At 46.1% G+C, this 13,803-nt stretch overlaps 4 protein-coding genes across 4 annotated transcripts; 2 read left to right on the top strand and 2 right to left on the bottom strand.

Annotated features, from left to right (window-relative positions):
- The first annotated feature begins 26 nt into the window (after nt 1–26).
- Nucleotides 27–1,039, top strand: F4812DRAFT_7472 (uncharacterized protein). The gene has a single exon (XM_047939378.1). The coding sequence runs from the start codon at nt 113–115 to the stop codon at nt 968–970; it is 858 nt and encodes a 285-aa protein (XP_047794605.1). The 5' UTR covers nt 27–112; the 3' UTR covers nt 971–1,039.
- F4812DRAFT_464423 (putative GMC oxidoreductase) lies at nt 1,040–3,502 on the bottom strand (the record flags this gene model as incomplete). The annotated part of the gene is made up of 9 exons (XM_047938339.1): nt 1,040–1,628; nt 1,713–1,773; nt 1,843–1,992; nt 2,050–2,148; nt 2,206–2,658; nt 2,710–2,836; nt 2,886–3,148; nt 3,206–3,238; nt 3,292–3,502. The coding sequence occupies 9 exons, from the start codon at nt 3,500–3,502 to the stop codon at nt 1,109–1,111; spliced, it is 1,917 nt and encodes a 638-aa protein (XP_047794604.1). The 3' UTR covers nt 1,040–1,108.
- Nucleotides 3,503–7,848: 4,346 nt separating this feature from the next.
- F4812DRAFT_454103 (uncharacterized protein) lies at nt 7,849–10,266 on the top strand (the record flags this gene model as incomplete). Its single annotated transcript, XM_047936581.1, has 10 exons — nt 7,849–7,939; nt 8,025–8,091; nt 8,156–8,230; nt 8,285–8,539; nt 8,601–8,730; nt 8,779–8,869; nt 8,927–9,114; nt 9,187–9,424; nt 9,481–9,557; nt 9,634–10,266. The coding sequence occupies 10 exons, from the start codon at nt 7,849–7,851 to the stop codon at nt 10,264–10,266; spliced, it is 1,845 nt and encodes a 614-aa protein (XP_047794603.1).
- Nucleotides 10,267–12,128: 1,862 nt separating this feature from the next.
- On the bottom strand, nt 12,129–13,745 carry F4812DRAFT_408255 (N-glycosylation protein-domain-containing protein). Its single transcript, XM_047932352.1, has 2 exons — nt 12,946–13,745; nt 12,129–12,827 (listed from the first exon to the last, which is right to left on the bottom strand). Exons 1-2 carry the CDS (start codon nt 13,282–13,284, stop codon nt 12,378–12,380), a joined length of 789 nt encoding a protein of 262 aa, XP_047794602.1. The 5' UTR covers nt 13,285–13,745; the 3' UTR covers nt 12,129–12,377.
- Between the last annotated feature and the right edge of the window lie 58 nt (nt 13,746–13,803).

The following is a 13,803-nucleotide window of genomic DNA, read 5'->3' as shown; positions in this document are numbered from 1 at the left end:
GTTATAGGACAGACAGTAAACACATAAGGTATCCATCCTCCTGGTAACCTATTCTACCGTAGGTCCTAGGTTACTCAACTCAAGGGAGCACGCGACGAATTCATTCACCACGATGGCGTCTCCTTCAGCCCAAGATGTATTAGCTAAACTGCGGACGCTCGGTGCTGAACAGGACATAACCATCTTGAAGCTCAGCGAACCTATATCGGCTGCGGTTACGCACCTACAGGATCCTCATCAGCGGACATCTGATGTCTCTAACTCATCCCTTGACGCAGCTACACCATCCTCTCTTGAAGCGGACTTGACGCATTACCGAGAACTATTCGCCAAGTTGCGCTTTAGTTATGTAGAACAAGTCTCCAAGGAAAAGTTCATCCGCGCCATCGTCGGTGACCCGCCTCTTATTGTTAGCCCCCAAGAGAATTTGGATCTAGAAAAGGAGAATCTGGAGGCCAAAGCGACGCTGAAGGCCTTAAAGACCGAGGTTGCAGCCATGGTCGCAGAACTCGAGGAGAAAGCAAGGGATCTGAGTCGAAAGTATGAGAAGATTAAAGTCGAGACGGTCAAGTTAGAAGAGCTTCCACGCAAGATTGAACAAGTCGAAAATGCTGTTGCAGAATTGAAAAAAGAGCAGAAAACAGGATCTAATCCAAATCCCGAGCTGAACTTGCCTTTGGCCAAGACCTTGGACCTGGTTGAGTCGAAGAAGCGACGAAAGGCAGAGTTAGACAGGCAGTTAGAACAACTACAGAGCCAAGTCCCGAGGAAAAAGAAGGAATTGGATCGATTGCAAGCTGAGCTACAGCCCCTCGAGACGAAGAGGCAAAACAGCAAGACTGCTGCAAAGGAAGCGAAGAGACGGAAAGAGGCTGCTCTTGGCGGTGTCCAAGATGACCTCGAGGAGCGGGGACGCTGGTTTACATCTGCAGAAACAGGCTTGAAACAAGTGCTGGAAATAGAGAGCTAAGACGCTATTCATGATCATTTTTTAACGGGTGCGGCGTTTTGAGGTCTCTATCGGGTCTTCCATTGTACCAACCAGCATGACGGATCGTGTATTAGAAACTCGCTCCTGTTATAAATCAGCTATGATGAGATCGGCCGCCTAGAAACTGTTAGTACAGACCTTAGTGCGCACTGGAAATCGTTCACCTACCTTCTCAGCAATAGCATAGACGCTCTGGCAAGTGTTGGCTCCAGGCAACGTAGGCATGATACTAGCATCGACAACCCTCAGATGCTTCACGCCATATACCCTCAGACTCTCGTCCACCACGCCTCCCAGCTCTCTTGGCATCATGGCGCAAGTTCCTGAGGGATGGAACTCGGAAGGACTAAGGTTCTCCGCCAGAAATCCGGCAAGGTCTTCGGACTCGTTGACGTAGGCGGGCGGCTGCACTTGCCTGGGAGAAAACCCCTTGAGTCGTGTCTCGAAGAAATACCGCTTAGTGAACCGGAGCATCTCGATCATAATTTCGAGGTCTATAGGATTGGTAAGAGCCCTGTAGTCTACTAGGGGCTCTGTGTTGAATGGGTCTGCGGTGTTGATGTTGACTGTCCCGCGGCTAAGGGGGTGTAAATCTACCAGTGTACCCGAAGACCCGGCGCCAGTCAGGACGTGGTTACTATAGAGTACAATACAATATCAGTCATGTTATCACTAGCGGAAATACCAGCATACTATAAAGGAGGTAGGAGGAGTTGCTTACTAGAACGCCGTGTTTGATGAGCGAATTGATGCTGCCATCTTCTTCATTTGCGCGCTGTATCCTACGTATTAATGTTAGATAATCCTCATCCTTGGGAGTCTCTCCAATAGAGAACATTCAATTCACCCACCAGCAATCACAGTCGGGTCAGTATCTGAGGGTAGTTGAGCAGCATGGTCTTGGTTCTCTAATTTGGATGCTATGCTTTTGAATCTGTCAGGGGAAATTACTGGCATGCCCAACCATGCTGCGGCGTTGCCAATGCCCATAGAATATGGCCCTGAAATAGGTCAAAATTCAGTTCGAAATACCGTGTATCTCGTATTTTCCCACTTACCTGTCTTGTTAGCTCTCCAGAGTTCCTGAGCCCAGTTAGTGAAGTTCTTGTTTCCGCCAAACATATCCAATGGACTTGGATGAGTCGTAAAATTCCGGACTAGAAACTTGCCCATTAGCCCCTATCACTTGCGCATGGCCTTGAGTTACTACTCACGGACAATGCTCATGAAAAGCATTGGATGGTCCTGGAAGTTTTGGCCGACACCAGGTAGATTGACGGTGGTATTTAAGCCAGCTGACTCTAGAAGCTTTTTAGGTCCGATACCACTGCGCTGTAGCAATTGAGGGGAGTGAATAGCGCCCGCAGAAAGGATAACTTCACGGTTAGCTTTGACCGTGGCGAGCGTTGTTTCATTTTCATTCCTTTGACGGAAAACCACCCCCGTAGCAGTCCCTTCTTCTAGTAGAACTTTGGTTACGTGCGATTGGGTAACAACCTCGTAATTAGTCCTATTGATTCCATCAAAATGCCCCGTTCTGGCATATGATCTATGGACTATTTTCGGGTCCATGAAAGTCGGGAACCAGTACACACCTGCCCTGCCTGCACCACTATCAGGAGGGAACTCAACACCAGGTATGTCTCTAAAAGCCTCTACCTGCGTTTCTGTGATCCATATTAGCGTATGGACATGAACCGAGAACTCAAGTCCCTTACTTAAACCAGGCCATTGAAAATATGGCCATCCCGCGTATACACTGGAACTGTTACCCCAGAATGAAGGGTCAAATGTAAGATTCACTGATTTGGCTACGGCGGCGTCAGGGGGTACAAAGGTAAGAGCCTTGATATCTTAGTTACATGATCATCATAGGGGGCGCGGCAATTCCTACCTTCTTCAGATAAGGCAAGAGGCCGTCCCAAGACCAAGTAGAGCTATTGCTGAAGAAACTGCCCCATCGGTCGTAGTCTTCTGACGTTCCTCGAACAGCCATCATTGCATTGATAGCTGAGCTGCCGCCGACTAGGTTACCAGCCAAAACCGCCGTGCTCCTATTCTGTAGGTTGACTTGAGGTACTGAATTGATCTGGTACGACCATGTCGGGCCCATGGCAGCGGTGCCGGAGAAAACTTGGTTGATCCTAGGGGAGTTGACTGAATGCTTAGATGTCAGTGGCCTATCCAATCCTTTTTTCTTACCGTCAAGCCTACCTATTTTGCCGTTCTCTATGACCAGGACAGTAGCTAATGTTGAGACATCAGTAAGTAGTTCAAAGTGGAATCCCACCATGACTTACTCTTCCCGTCAGCCGTCAAACGGTCTGCTACCGTCAGACCGGCCGTGCCTCCCCCGATAATCACATAGTCGTACGATGACTTTACTTGTGTCGAGCCATTGAGAAACCTTAACTGGAGCTCTGGCCGGGGGTGTGCTTGGGCAAACAGCTCAGCTGCGACGAGCGGCAGGGCTGCCAAAAGCCCAAACTTAGAGACTGAAGTTAAAAACATCATGGGATTCTAAGTCTCCTAATCGGACACAAGGTTGGGGTGCTATCCACGACCGCGGCAGCAGATACTACTTAAATATTTCATCATCCAATACGTTGCCGTAAGTCGATTCCTCAACATAATAGCCCATCTGCATGAGGTTACATGCCAAAGATGGGAAGGTAATATACATAAATGTGTCAATGGACTATATCATCTGGGACAAGGGAACGGTTTTAAGCCCTCGAACATGATTCCGTATATTCCAATTTCTCTACGGATAGCCTATGAAGTATGGATCTCGTACATTGGACCTAGTCGAACCAGTAAGCCTCAACATATCGGCAGATCTAGCGAAACTAGCATATATCTCGTGCAGCAAAACGTGGCATAGATATATGTAACCCAAGTCTGAGTATGGATTGCGGGGGTAAATTAAATGGTAAGGTCTTCGCTTAAATAGAAAAATATGTGTCAATTTCCCGGAATCACGTCGCGCTGGCTGGAATTAGCCGCCGATATAAGGGACGCGCCGCCTGCTGCGTATACGACGTAAGCGACTCTCTGTCTCTGTTTTCTACTATGATATGACTTAAGAACACTAGTATTATATATGTAGTGAATACCTCTGAGACGTTCATGAATCGGGGTGGTGTATGGTTCACTACCGGATGACCTCAGGAGCCCTTGTACTATGATGTTGTTGACCTTTTACATGGCCAGGCTATGTGCTTAACTCTACGGATTGGGAGTTATATGTTACCTAAGAGGCCAGGCTCCCCAGAAAGCTTTATGAAATATTCCGACTCCTTGATATATACCTCTTACAAGAGGAATATATGTGACGGCTACCTAGGTAAGTTAAAAGACAAGGAATCACGTCTATCATCTCGCATCAAATATGTAAGCTCTTTCTTGGGCAGTTCCGTTGGTCCCTTTGCCATCTATATTGATGAGTATATGTTTTGTGCTCAGCCGGGCCAGCTCTCTGGATAATTCCAGTCCCTGCCTTGGTGGCTCATAAGAGGACATCTCATTGTCCATCGTATTATTCCCATAGCGTATTTAATATCTTAAGTAGCACTCAGGCTGTCAGATCCCGCTATTGGGAGAAGGGAACTCTGATAGTCTTAGTCGTTATATTCTGTCCCCTATTTATGTGCTTCCGGTAAAAACCCATCATGCTGCTATTTTTACCCATTTGAATAATCCACGTCTTCTGAGTTGATTTTGTAGAATAGGCCCACGTAGTAATACCTTGTACAATTTATTCTCGTACGGTTATTTTCCAACCGTGCAACGACAGCTATGGCTATTCAGACACACATTTGAATGTACAATACATGCACTTACATGTTGACTGTGCCTGGAAATCGACATCAACGACCACGAGTCTACCTACAGTCAGAGAAATTCCCCGGGGGTATGCCTCCTTCAAGTACCTAAAGTAGGTAAAGACATGATCCCCCTTAGTTTTGTAGTTTTGTAGTTTTGTTAACCATATTTAATATTATCGTCCTATTTATCACGCTGAGAATCAGCCGGCTATTGTTATCAGAAACCCGTCCCTTGTAAATATGGCCATGTGCCAGGATAACGCATCATCTTCGTTATAGTCTGCAGCAGCAACCAGAGCAGCAATTTGAACCAACCAAGGCTTTCTGCTAATCACTTACCAATTAAGCCAAGCCAGTTTTTGAAGCATCTAGATATCGAATGGTCATCATCATGGATGGATTTGTGAAATAGTTTCGCAGCAGACCGCTAACCACCATCCTATTTGAAAGTCCAATTTACGGACTTCCTCCCAGAGACTCATATCACGGACCTACTTAGGTCCATAAACAAATATTTCCAAGTTGAGGTACACTACCTATGTGGGCGAACCTCATACGAGGGTGTCCTGGCTCCTGAAATCTACAATCAGCTCATAGAAGATGGTAATTCAACCTGATTTTACTGTGTTTCCCGAGTATATTTTCCGTTGGACTGCTCCTGACGACATGATGCCATCCTAAGATGGCCCACGACTTTCTGTCCTTTAGAAAACCAACATGAATAAACTCACTTGGCTTGAGACTAACCAAAATCACAGCAACAGGTAACCATTATTCATTGTGCCAATGGCCTGGTCCTTACAGGTTGACCCATGGTAAGGGGCATTGATTCTAGTGTAGCTTTGTGATCTTAGACAGGAAAGAGCAAGCTTAGATCATTTTCCATTAGTAATTCCTGGTACTCTGATTTGAGGGCCTACTTTAGTTATCTGTGAGTCACGATACTCAGTGAATACATATTACCTATCAGTTACTTGGCTTGGATTGGTCCATGCAGTGGCTGTTAAAGAAAAAATAAAAATAAAAAAGAGAAAAAGCTATGACTACCTAGGCATAACATTGAATCAATTCCAGGCATCGAGCATAGTCTGTAGACTGATCCTGATTAGCTGTACACAAAGAAATATGCTGTACCTTTTTCAATCGGGATCTGATTTTCACAGGTGGAAAATCATCCCGTGATTCTACTAACATGCAAAACAGTGAATTATGGAAACTAATACCTTCCGGGCCTTGAATGATATCATATGACTGTCTGAATTAGGTAGTCAACATGTTTGATAAGGCTGTGGAATATTCGGTTGGCTTGTAGTTTTGAGATAGCAGGTGCATATAAATCATATTGCAAATTCGGTTGAACCGAATTTCATCAACTGATTGCCCACACATAAGATACATATTGATTCTATCTATGGTACATACATGTAGGAGCATACCATAGGCATATGAGTAAGGTATTTATATACAAGACCAGATTGATCAGGTACAATTCCCGGGTAGGCAGTTGCAGGTTCCTGTTCCTCCTTCCTCCCCCCTTTCGCCCCCCTTTTCCCATTTAAGGTGATACACTTGGTGCCACTGCTCTTTCCTTGGATGAATTTCCGGGACCACAATTTATGTACATGCCCCAGGTGATATCTAATGATTCACTTTTTTATTTTTTGAAATTTGTAGTTTAATGTTTATTTTTGGCAAGTACATCTGCGTAAGTGCCAAAGTATCCGCCAACATTTTGATTCTAGTAAATATCCAACAATGCCGGCGCAAACTATTTAAAACCGCCAACCCCCACCTCCCAACTTTCTTCATCCATATCCATTTCTACATTAAATTCTTACGTCCACAGTCGTACTTAGGTTGTACTTAGGCTTGTTCTAAATACATACCACTCCTTACCTGGACACCCACACAGCTCTCTTTACTACAACACCTTTCCGCATCTCTCAGTGCAACTCTCATTTTCAACTCGCGTTTCAATTCTCGCCGTTGGCAATTGGAGTCATCAGGTAAGTGCTCAGATTGTTTCTCCCCTATGTAAGATATGTTAGCCGTCGAGCAACGCGACCTTGGTGCAAAAGAAAAAAAAAAAGAAAAAAGAAACCCCCCGAGAGAGGTGGAAAGGGAGAAAACTTGAATGCAGTTGTTGAACTCCAATTTCAACATCTAACATTTATTTATGCAGTTGGAACAATACCTTGACATTTGAGCCTAAGCACCCGAGTTCTCGAGCCTTGTTGCTGCAACGCGACTTGAGTATTGACCAAAGCTCCAGGTCTAGTAGTAAGTATTTCCCCGGATTGATTCACTGGTGACTTGCACACTTCCATACAATTCACATACGTCGTTGTCATCCCACCCCACCCTTTACCAACTAACTTCGCTTTTCTTGCAGCCGCAACTTTTCAACGTTGACTTTCATCCATCATACCATCTCCTTCTTCGGTTAGTAACCCGAAACATTTGCGCTTCGACCTTGGTAAGTCCATCACCCTTGTTTCCAAAGTTTCCTCGTCGCAGCAGCCAATCTGCTGCATTGGTGTTTCGCAATGCATGGTGCATTAGATGCGCCATTCTTCAAGTCATCTTGACATCTCGTGTCGTCCCTCCACAACACATTCTTCCCTTGTAGTAAGTGAATACCGATACTGACACTAGTCAACGAGATAAAGCAGTCCTTCGTATTGCACCCGTTTTGTTGTTGACTGCGCTTCGAGAAGCCTCACTAGTAGTAAGTTCACCCGTTTCATTGCTCATCATGACCCTATCATTTTATCATTTCCATTTATGCGATTCTGTTGGTCGCTTTCGTCTCCCTCTTGTCCCATTGGACAGCAATGAGTCACCTTTTAGTTTCTCATGGTTTTGACATTATAAACCATCAAGGAGCCATAAAGGGGCTACTCTCTGATCCATTCAACCCAAGTTGTCAAAATCAGCTCGGGTTTGGTACCAACTGACGGCCGTCATTATAGGTTGAGATAGGAACTGATCCAAGCTTTGCAAGGACTACATCAGGTGAATCCTCTAAGTATGTCGACTCTTCACAAGAAGCAGTCCGCCATCCTTAGTGCGGGAGCGCCTCGCGTTGCTCCGCAATCCCCCACCTCCAAGTCTGATCAAGGTAAGTGAGATGGATATTCTGCGACTTGTTGGAACCATTCCCGCTTCCGAAAAGAAAAGAATTTCATGTTGACACTTTAGCGTAGGAGGAGGTGTGCGCCTCGATACAGGCATTGGTAACCTTACTCTTGAGGACTCTCCCGAATCTGCTATGTAAGTCTTCATCTTAAGAGTGTAAATAGTTAACCAGTCCGCGGTATTAACTTCATCTTAATAGGCATCAGCAGAGCCCTGTCCGTAACGGTCAGAACTCACCCTCCTTCACGCAGGAAGTTTCAACCCCCGATGAGCAGTAAGTATTTATGTTCGTAGTTTGTAAGTTTCTTACTAACTGGTCTCGTTAAAGGAAGGGTCCTGACTTCCAGGTCGGCAAGGTCTCCGATGATGGAGATGTGTTCGAGTCTCCCGCTCGATCCAGCGCGCAGCCTTCGGCATCGGCTGCTCTAAACATGCTCGGCTCAACTATGCAGGGTGCCATCCCTACTATGCAGCCGATACCCATGCTACGTACTCGCCCCTCCGATGTGGGTAACAGAGCCCAGGTTGGTGGTGTAGACGCCCAGGCTTTCTACCCAGCAACAGCCTGCGTGTTCGTTGCTAAGTACGTACTCGCATATCATATTCCTGATTATAAGAGAACTAAGGTCTAATCTCATAATTAGCCTTCCTGAATTCGTCCGAGACTCACGTCTCGAGGTGGAATTGACTCGAGCTTTCAGCAAGTTCGGTATCGTTTTCGTGAAGATCCGTCGTGATCAACGAAACATGCCATTTGCTTTCTGCCAATTCACCGTAAGTGCCGTCCGAAGTTGGCCTTGAGCATAGCTGACTGGAGGCTAGAAAGATGAAGATGCCCATAATGCGGTGACTCAGGGTCGTGGAATCTTGATTGAAGGCCGCCCTTGCCGTACCGAGATGGTGAAGGCGAATCGTGAGCAAATCCCTCCCTATTCATAAGGGAAATATATCAATGCTAACCAGGTCGTAGGTAGCTTTGTCATCTTTAATGTCCTTGGAGATGAGGTCACTTTGGAGGATGCTCGCGTTCATCTGAGCGGTTTTGGTCCTTTCAGCAAGTGCGAGGCACTTCATCCTCAGATCCAAGAAGCGATGCGTATCAAGGGTGGTGTGTTGGTTGAGTTTACCAACTTTGACCCTGGCAGAGATGTCATTTCTGTATGTAACTTTTTGCCGAGGCCACATCATCTGGTCACATTAACCGTTTGTGGTCTGCTAACAAAGCGCTAGGCATACCGTCATCATCCCCTCTACCGTGTTGTCGCTTATGACCTGAAGAAATCGATGCAGGCTCCCAGAGCCGATCCCGACGAAGTTTGGCTCCAGCGATACGAGGTCGACCGTCGCTCTATCTATGTCGGCGGCCTTCCGGTGGATGATTTCGATGTAGAACAACTTCTTACCATGCTAGCTGGAGAAGTAGGCGAAGTCCAGAAGGTGCAGATCGTCCAGAAGGACGGCCGAACTAGTTCGTAGCCCTCCCTTGCTAAGGATAGGATAGTGCTAACCCGAATCCACTCTTAGGTCGTCAGGCTCCCATCGCTTTCGGTTTTGTCGAGTATTCCCGCCCCGATATGGTGGACCTTGCGGTGAAGCATTTGGTAAGCTTCTTGTTGCTTCATAAGGCTACCTCCTATACATGTCTTCATCCAAGTATGCTGACTTTTTTTTTGTTAGAACGGAAGGGTTTTGCGTGGATGTGTGCTTCGCGTAGAACGCAAAGCTAGCCGAGAGCCCCAGGGAGTTCGCCACTATCAATCCAGAACTGTGCTCTCCAATGCCGCTGAAAGCCCGATTCATAGCGAGCATCCTGAAAGCCAGAAAGAGCCCGTGGCTAACTCGCCCCCCGAACCTGCGACCCCGTCGCACACTGCTGCTGTGGAGACCACAGCACCTTCATCCGCATCCTCCCAGGTGCCTCGTAACAACCCTCCCCACGGCATGATGTCCTTTGCGGAGCAGAACTACTCAACTCCGTCATCTTATGGTGCACCTTCGTACCAGGCCAACCCTTCAGCTAGCACTGAGACCTTCCCGGCCACTCCCCAGGCCACTCCTGGTATGCTGAGCCCTCTAGCCACGTACTATCAACCTCCGTACTCTTGGATGACCCCTTATCTCCAAGATCCCAATTTCGCACCTTTCTATTATGGAAGTGGATACTCGCCCTCTCCTATGGGAGTCGCCCAAGGTGTCGCTGGTGTTGGACATCGTAATGAGGGTGACGAAGATGCTACGACTCCTACCAAGCACAGCTCTGGAACTGTGCAACGACTTGGTGGCAGCCAAGCACAATCTGAACAATCTTGAATGTGTCATCTTGCCGACTTGCCGACTTGCCAACTTGGTCATGTGTATCCGGCAATCTGCACCAAGAAACACCAAAGTTCCGAGAGCTTGCTTATTGCTTCCGTAGTAACTCAGAACATGAGCTGCAGTTATTATGGTAATCTTGCTTCGACATCCATCCACATTGAGCAAATGAGATGTTAATAGGAGTTCAGGTGGCCTTTGATTAGCCATCAACTGATTATCTCATGATATTGCGGTCGATCTTCTCTTCTTCTTCCCCCCTTTTGTGTGTACCTTTTTTTCTTCTCAAGACATGGACTAGGATAGATTAGGCCTATCTACCAGAGGCCAATCGGCCACTTGTCCTTTTGTCTTTTTTGTACTTTAGTTCATTTCCACGCAGCCATCAGCACTTATCATGTCCAAACCAGAATTGGTGGTTGATATGCTAGTTGCGTTGCATGTACTTTAGTAACTTTTCCCTTGCACCTTTCACAATAATATGGCATTTTAGCCCAAACCATTCGAATTATCAAGTTAGCTGGTGATTAAATTGATGATTAAAAGCAGTAAGGACTTGGTGAAGGGTGCGACCAATCACAACTAGGCACCATTTAGAGCTTTTGATGTTTGGAGCTGGGCTCTTCACCTTCATCATTATGTCTGCATCCGTATTTGGGAAAGTGATGTGAACTTTAGGGTGTCATCAACAACCCTCTTGTCGGCACGGATGTTGTCCCAAGTGTCAAAATTAAGTTAAGCGAATAAACGCTCCATTCCTTAGACTGGGCATCTAGGTTGTGGCCATTAGTCCAATGTTGGATGCGACAGGCAATTAGGCGGTAAGGACGACTTGGGCAGAGAAAGTGAGAGAATAAAGGGGAAGACTTACTAGAGTAGGTACCATATGTTAAGGCGTATACCAATTTGCATAATATTTGTGAAGACAAGACATTGTTATTGAAAAGGGCATCGTTGTAAGATAGGTGTAGGATTGACGAAGTTGGTGAAGTTGGTGAAGTCGGTGGATGTTCCAAAGAAGGACGCAAAAGAAGGACGCAAACTGAACTTAATACTGTAGGTACCTAAAATTCCAACGATGTGCAGGAATTCCAAGTAGGCAGATTAAGCAACATCATTGGAGGGACTGCGGTGTTTAAATAGAAAAAAAGAGTTGAGAAGAAAACGTGGGCAGCTCCTGCCGCTGTAACTACAGGTTTTGTAATTGTAGGAACGATTGGTAGTTGCGAGGCAAGAACGGACTACGGAGAAAGGAGAAAGAAAGCGGAGGGAAGTCGCGACCGTGTTGTGGGCGGTCGGGACCCCCTAGTGGTGCTGGCCAACTCCAGGAAGCAAGAGCCGATACACATGTACGTACTATGTATATCATTAAATACATACCTAAGATAAATGCCTACCTAACCTAACATAAGGCGCCTACCTTATTCGTCCAAGGTGAGGTCCGGTATTCTTTCCCCCTGGGTACAAGCAAACCGAGCAATTGTAAGGTATATACGTACCTGCTATGGAAAGGGATCAAGCACTTGGAGACATACTACAGTGTCATCATCGGTTCAGGGTTTACTACCGTCCTTCTCCAGCATACTATGTTGGGGTGTTTTATTAACCTAGTAAACTCCATTCAGTATTTCTGGTTAGAAAGACAAGTTTCATGTTCTGCTATTAATATAACAGAGGTACCTAAGGCATGAAAGCTCTCGTGTCCTCATAGGAACAGAGTCAACGGAGGCTATACCACGTAGGTATATATTAGGTAGATAGGTATCTAAGCGCAAACAAAGTTATAATCCGATCATAACTACAAGCATTCAGAGAGTGTCACATCTAATCTTCCTAAGATAGATAAATATATATATATATGTGTGTGTGTGTGTGTGTCTCATTTAGTCTAGAGTACATCTATGATACTCGAGTTTGATTCTTCTTTAATAAAATTTCCAACGCCTCTAAGAATATCTCGTTGCCAATGCCAATGCCAATAGCCAAATTAGACACGTCTAAAAGTCTCACTAGATCGATACAACCATAACTTAGTAGGCATCTTTTGGCGTTTTGGCGGCACCGAGATACAAAAGCACAGGCACACCCTTATGAAGCCAATACCCGCATCATAAACCATCCAAGTCTCCCGTGAGGCCTACGATACGAAAAATGATATATGCTCCGATCTGGCATGCCCGTTTCGTCAATGCAACAATCGGGACGTTCTGATATCCCGCTCTAGTCGAATGGGAATGCAGTAGTAAAGCCACCATACTAATGAAGCTCGCTATAGAAAAGACGCTGATACTGGCGAATGTCTCCTTTCGTATCTTGATCTTGCGTTGGGTAAAGTGGTAACAGAGGGTCAGTATGGTAGCGATCCCGATCCAGGCTGGTAGTAGTAGACCGGGGTCTTGGGATCCTCCAGCTAGATATACGATCCACGAGGTAAGGTATGCGAAAGCGCAACTAATGGTGAAAAGGCGGACGACTGTCGCTTGTGGCGTATAGTTGATGAGCCATCGTGACATAAGACAGTCGGTGAAAAAGAAGGCGAGGTATGCAGAGGCGTAGCACTATTGCAGGAGAGAGACAGAGAGCCGACGAATTAGCACAAAAAAATAAAATAAAGAATAGCAGTATTAGCAAGAATACGAAACGAGTTCGTAACCAGCAGAACCAACACCGACATACCCATATAACAGCCAAGGCCGTCTCGGTCAATCTCAAGGAGGAAAGACTGGCATCACGACCTTGATCTTGCTCAGATATACGTAGCAAGTCGGCAAGCAGGAAACGTAGGGCGTAACGAAGACCCCATAAAATGGGAGGGACGACGGAAAGTAGACGACAGGCAGAAAGAGTATGATGCCAACGTTTGGGCACGCCGAGAGCAACGGCGACACGGGGCTGTAGGAGGGAAACGGCTACGACGGGAGCGGAAGCGGAAGCGGAGGGGGGACTGGGAGGTTTATCGGCGGCATCGGTAGCATTTATGCTGGAAGAGGGAAGCCTAAACCTTGGGTTGGCCATTCAAGGGGCCTTCCCGCAAGAGGTAGACGGCTCAAAGTAGTAGTAGGAGTAGGAGTAGTAGTATATAGATTATGTTATTAACTGACTACTTCTGCCCAACCCCAACTCGGTTTCCAATTTTCGATCGGTATATTCGTAGCCGAATCGTATCGGGCCATAGGAAATTGGTAGTGATGACGGTAGTGGACGGTAGTGATGGTTGTGATAGTTGTAAATGGTTGTAATGGTGGCGGTTGGCGGTGTTAGTTACATAAAACCAAGGGGGGGGGTGAGGGGAAGGAGGGATAAAGACGGGTTCAGAAAGTAATCCAAGTCGCACAATGCGCGGATATATAAATATGTTAGGTTAAATATGTAATATATCTAATTGATGTACACGTACTCTGGCTGTATATGGTAGGTAGGATTATAGTAAATTGGCAAAATACATTGTGAGCAATGTGGCCTGTGAGGTCATATTATTACTACCACCTACTTAGGTAGGTACGTACCTATACGTATACCAGGTAAGTAAGGTGG

Source organism: Daldinia caldariorum (assembly GCF_022478825.1).
Source record: "Daldinia caldariorum strain CBS 122874 unplaced genomic scaffold F4812scaffold_1, whole genome shotgun sequence".
NCBI classification, from domain to species: Eukaryota; Fungi; Ascomycota; class Sordariomycetes; order Xylariales; family Hypoxylaceae; genus Daldinia; species Daldinia caldariorum.
This window is presented reverse-complemented; position numbering and strand designations above follow the sequence as displayed.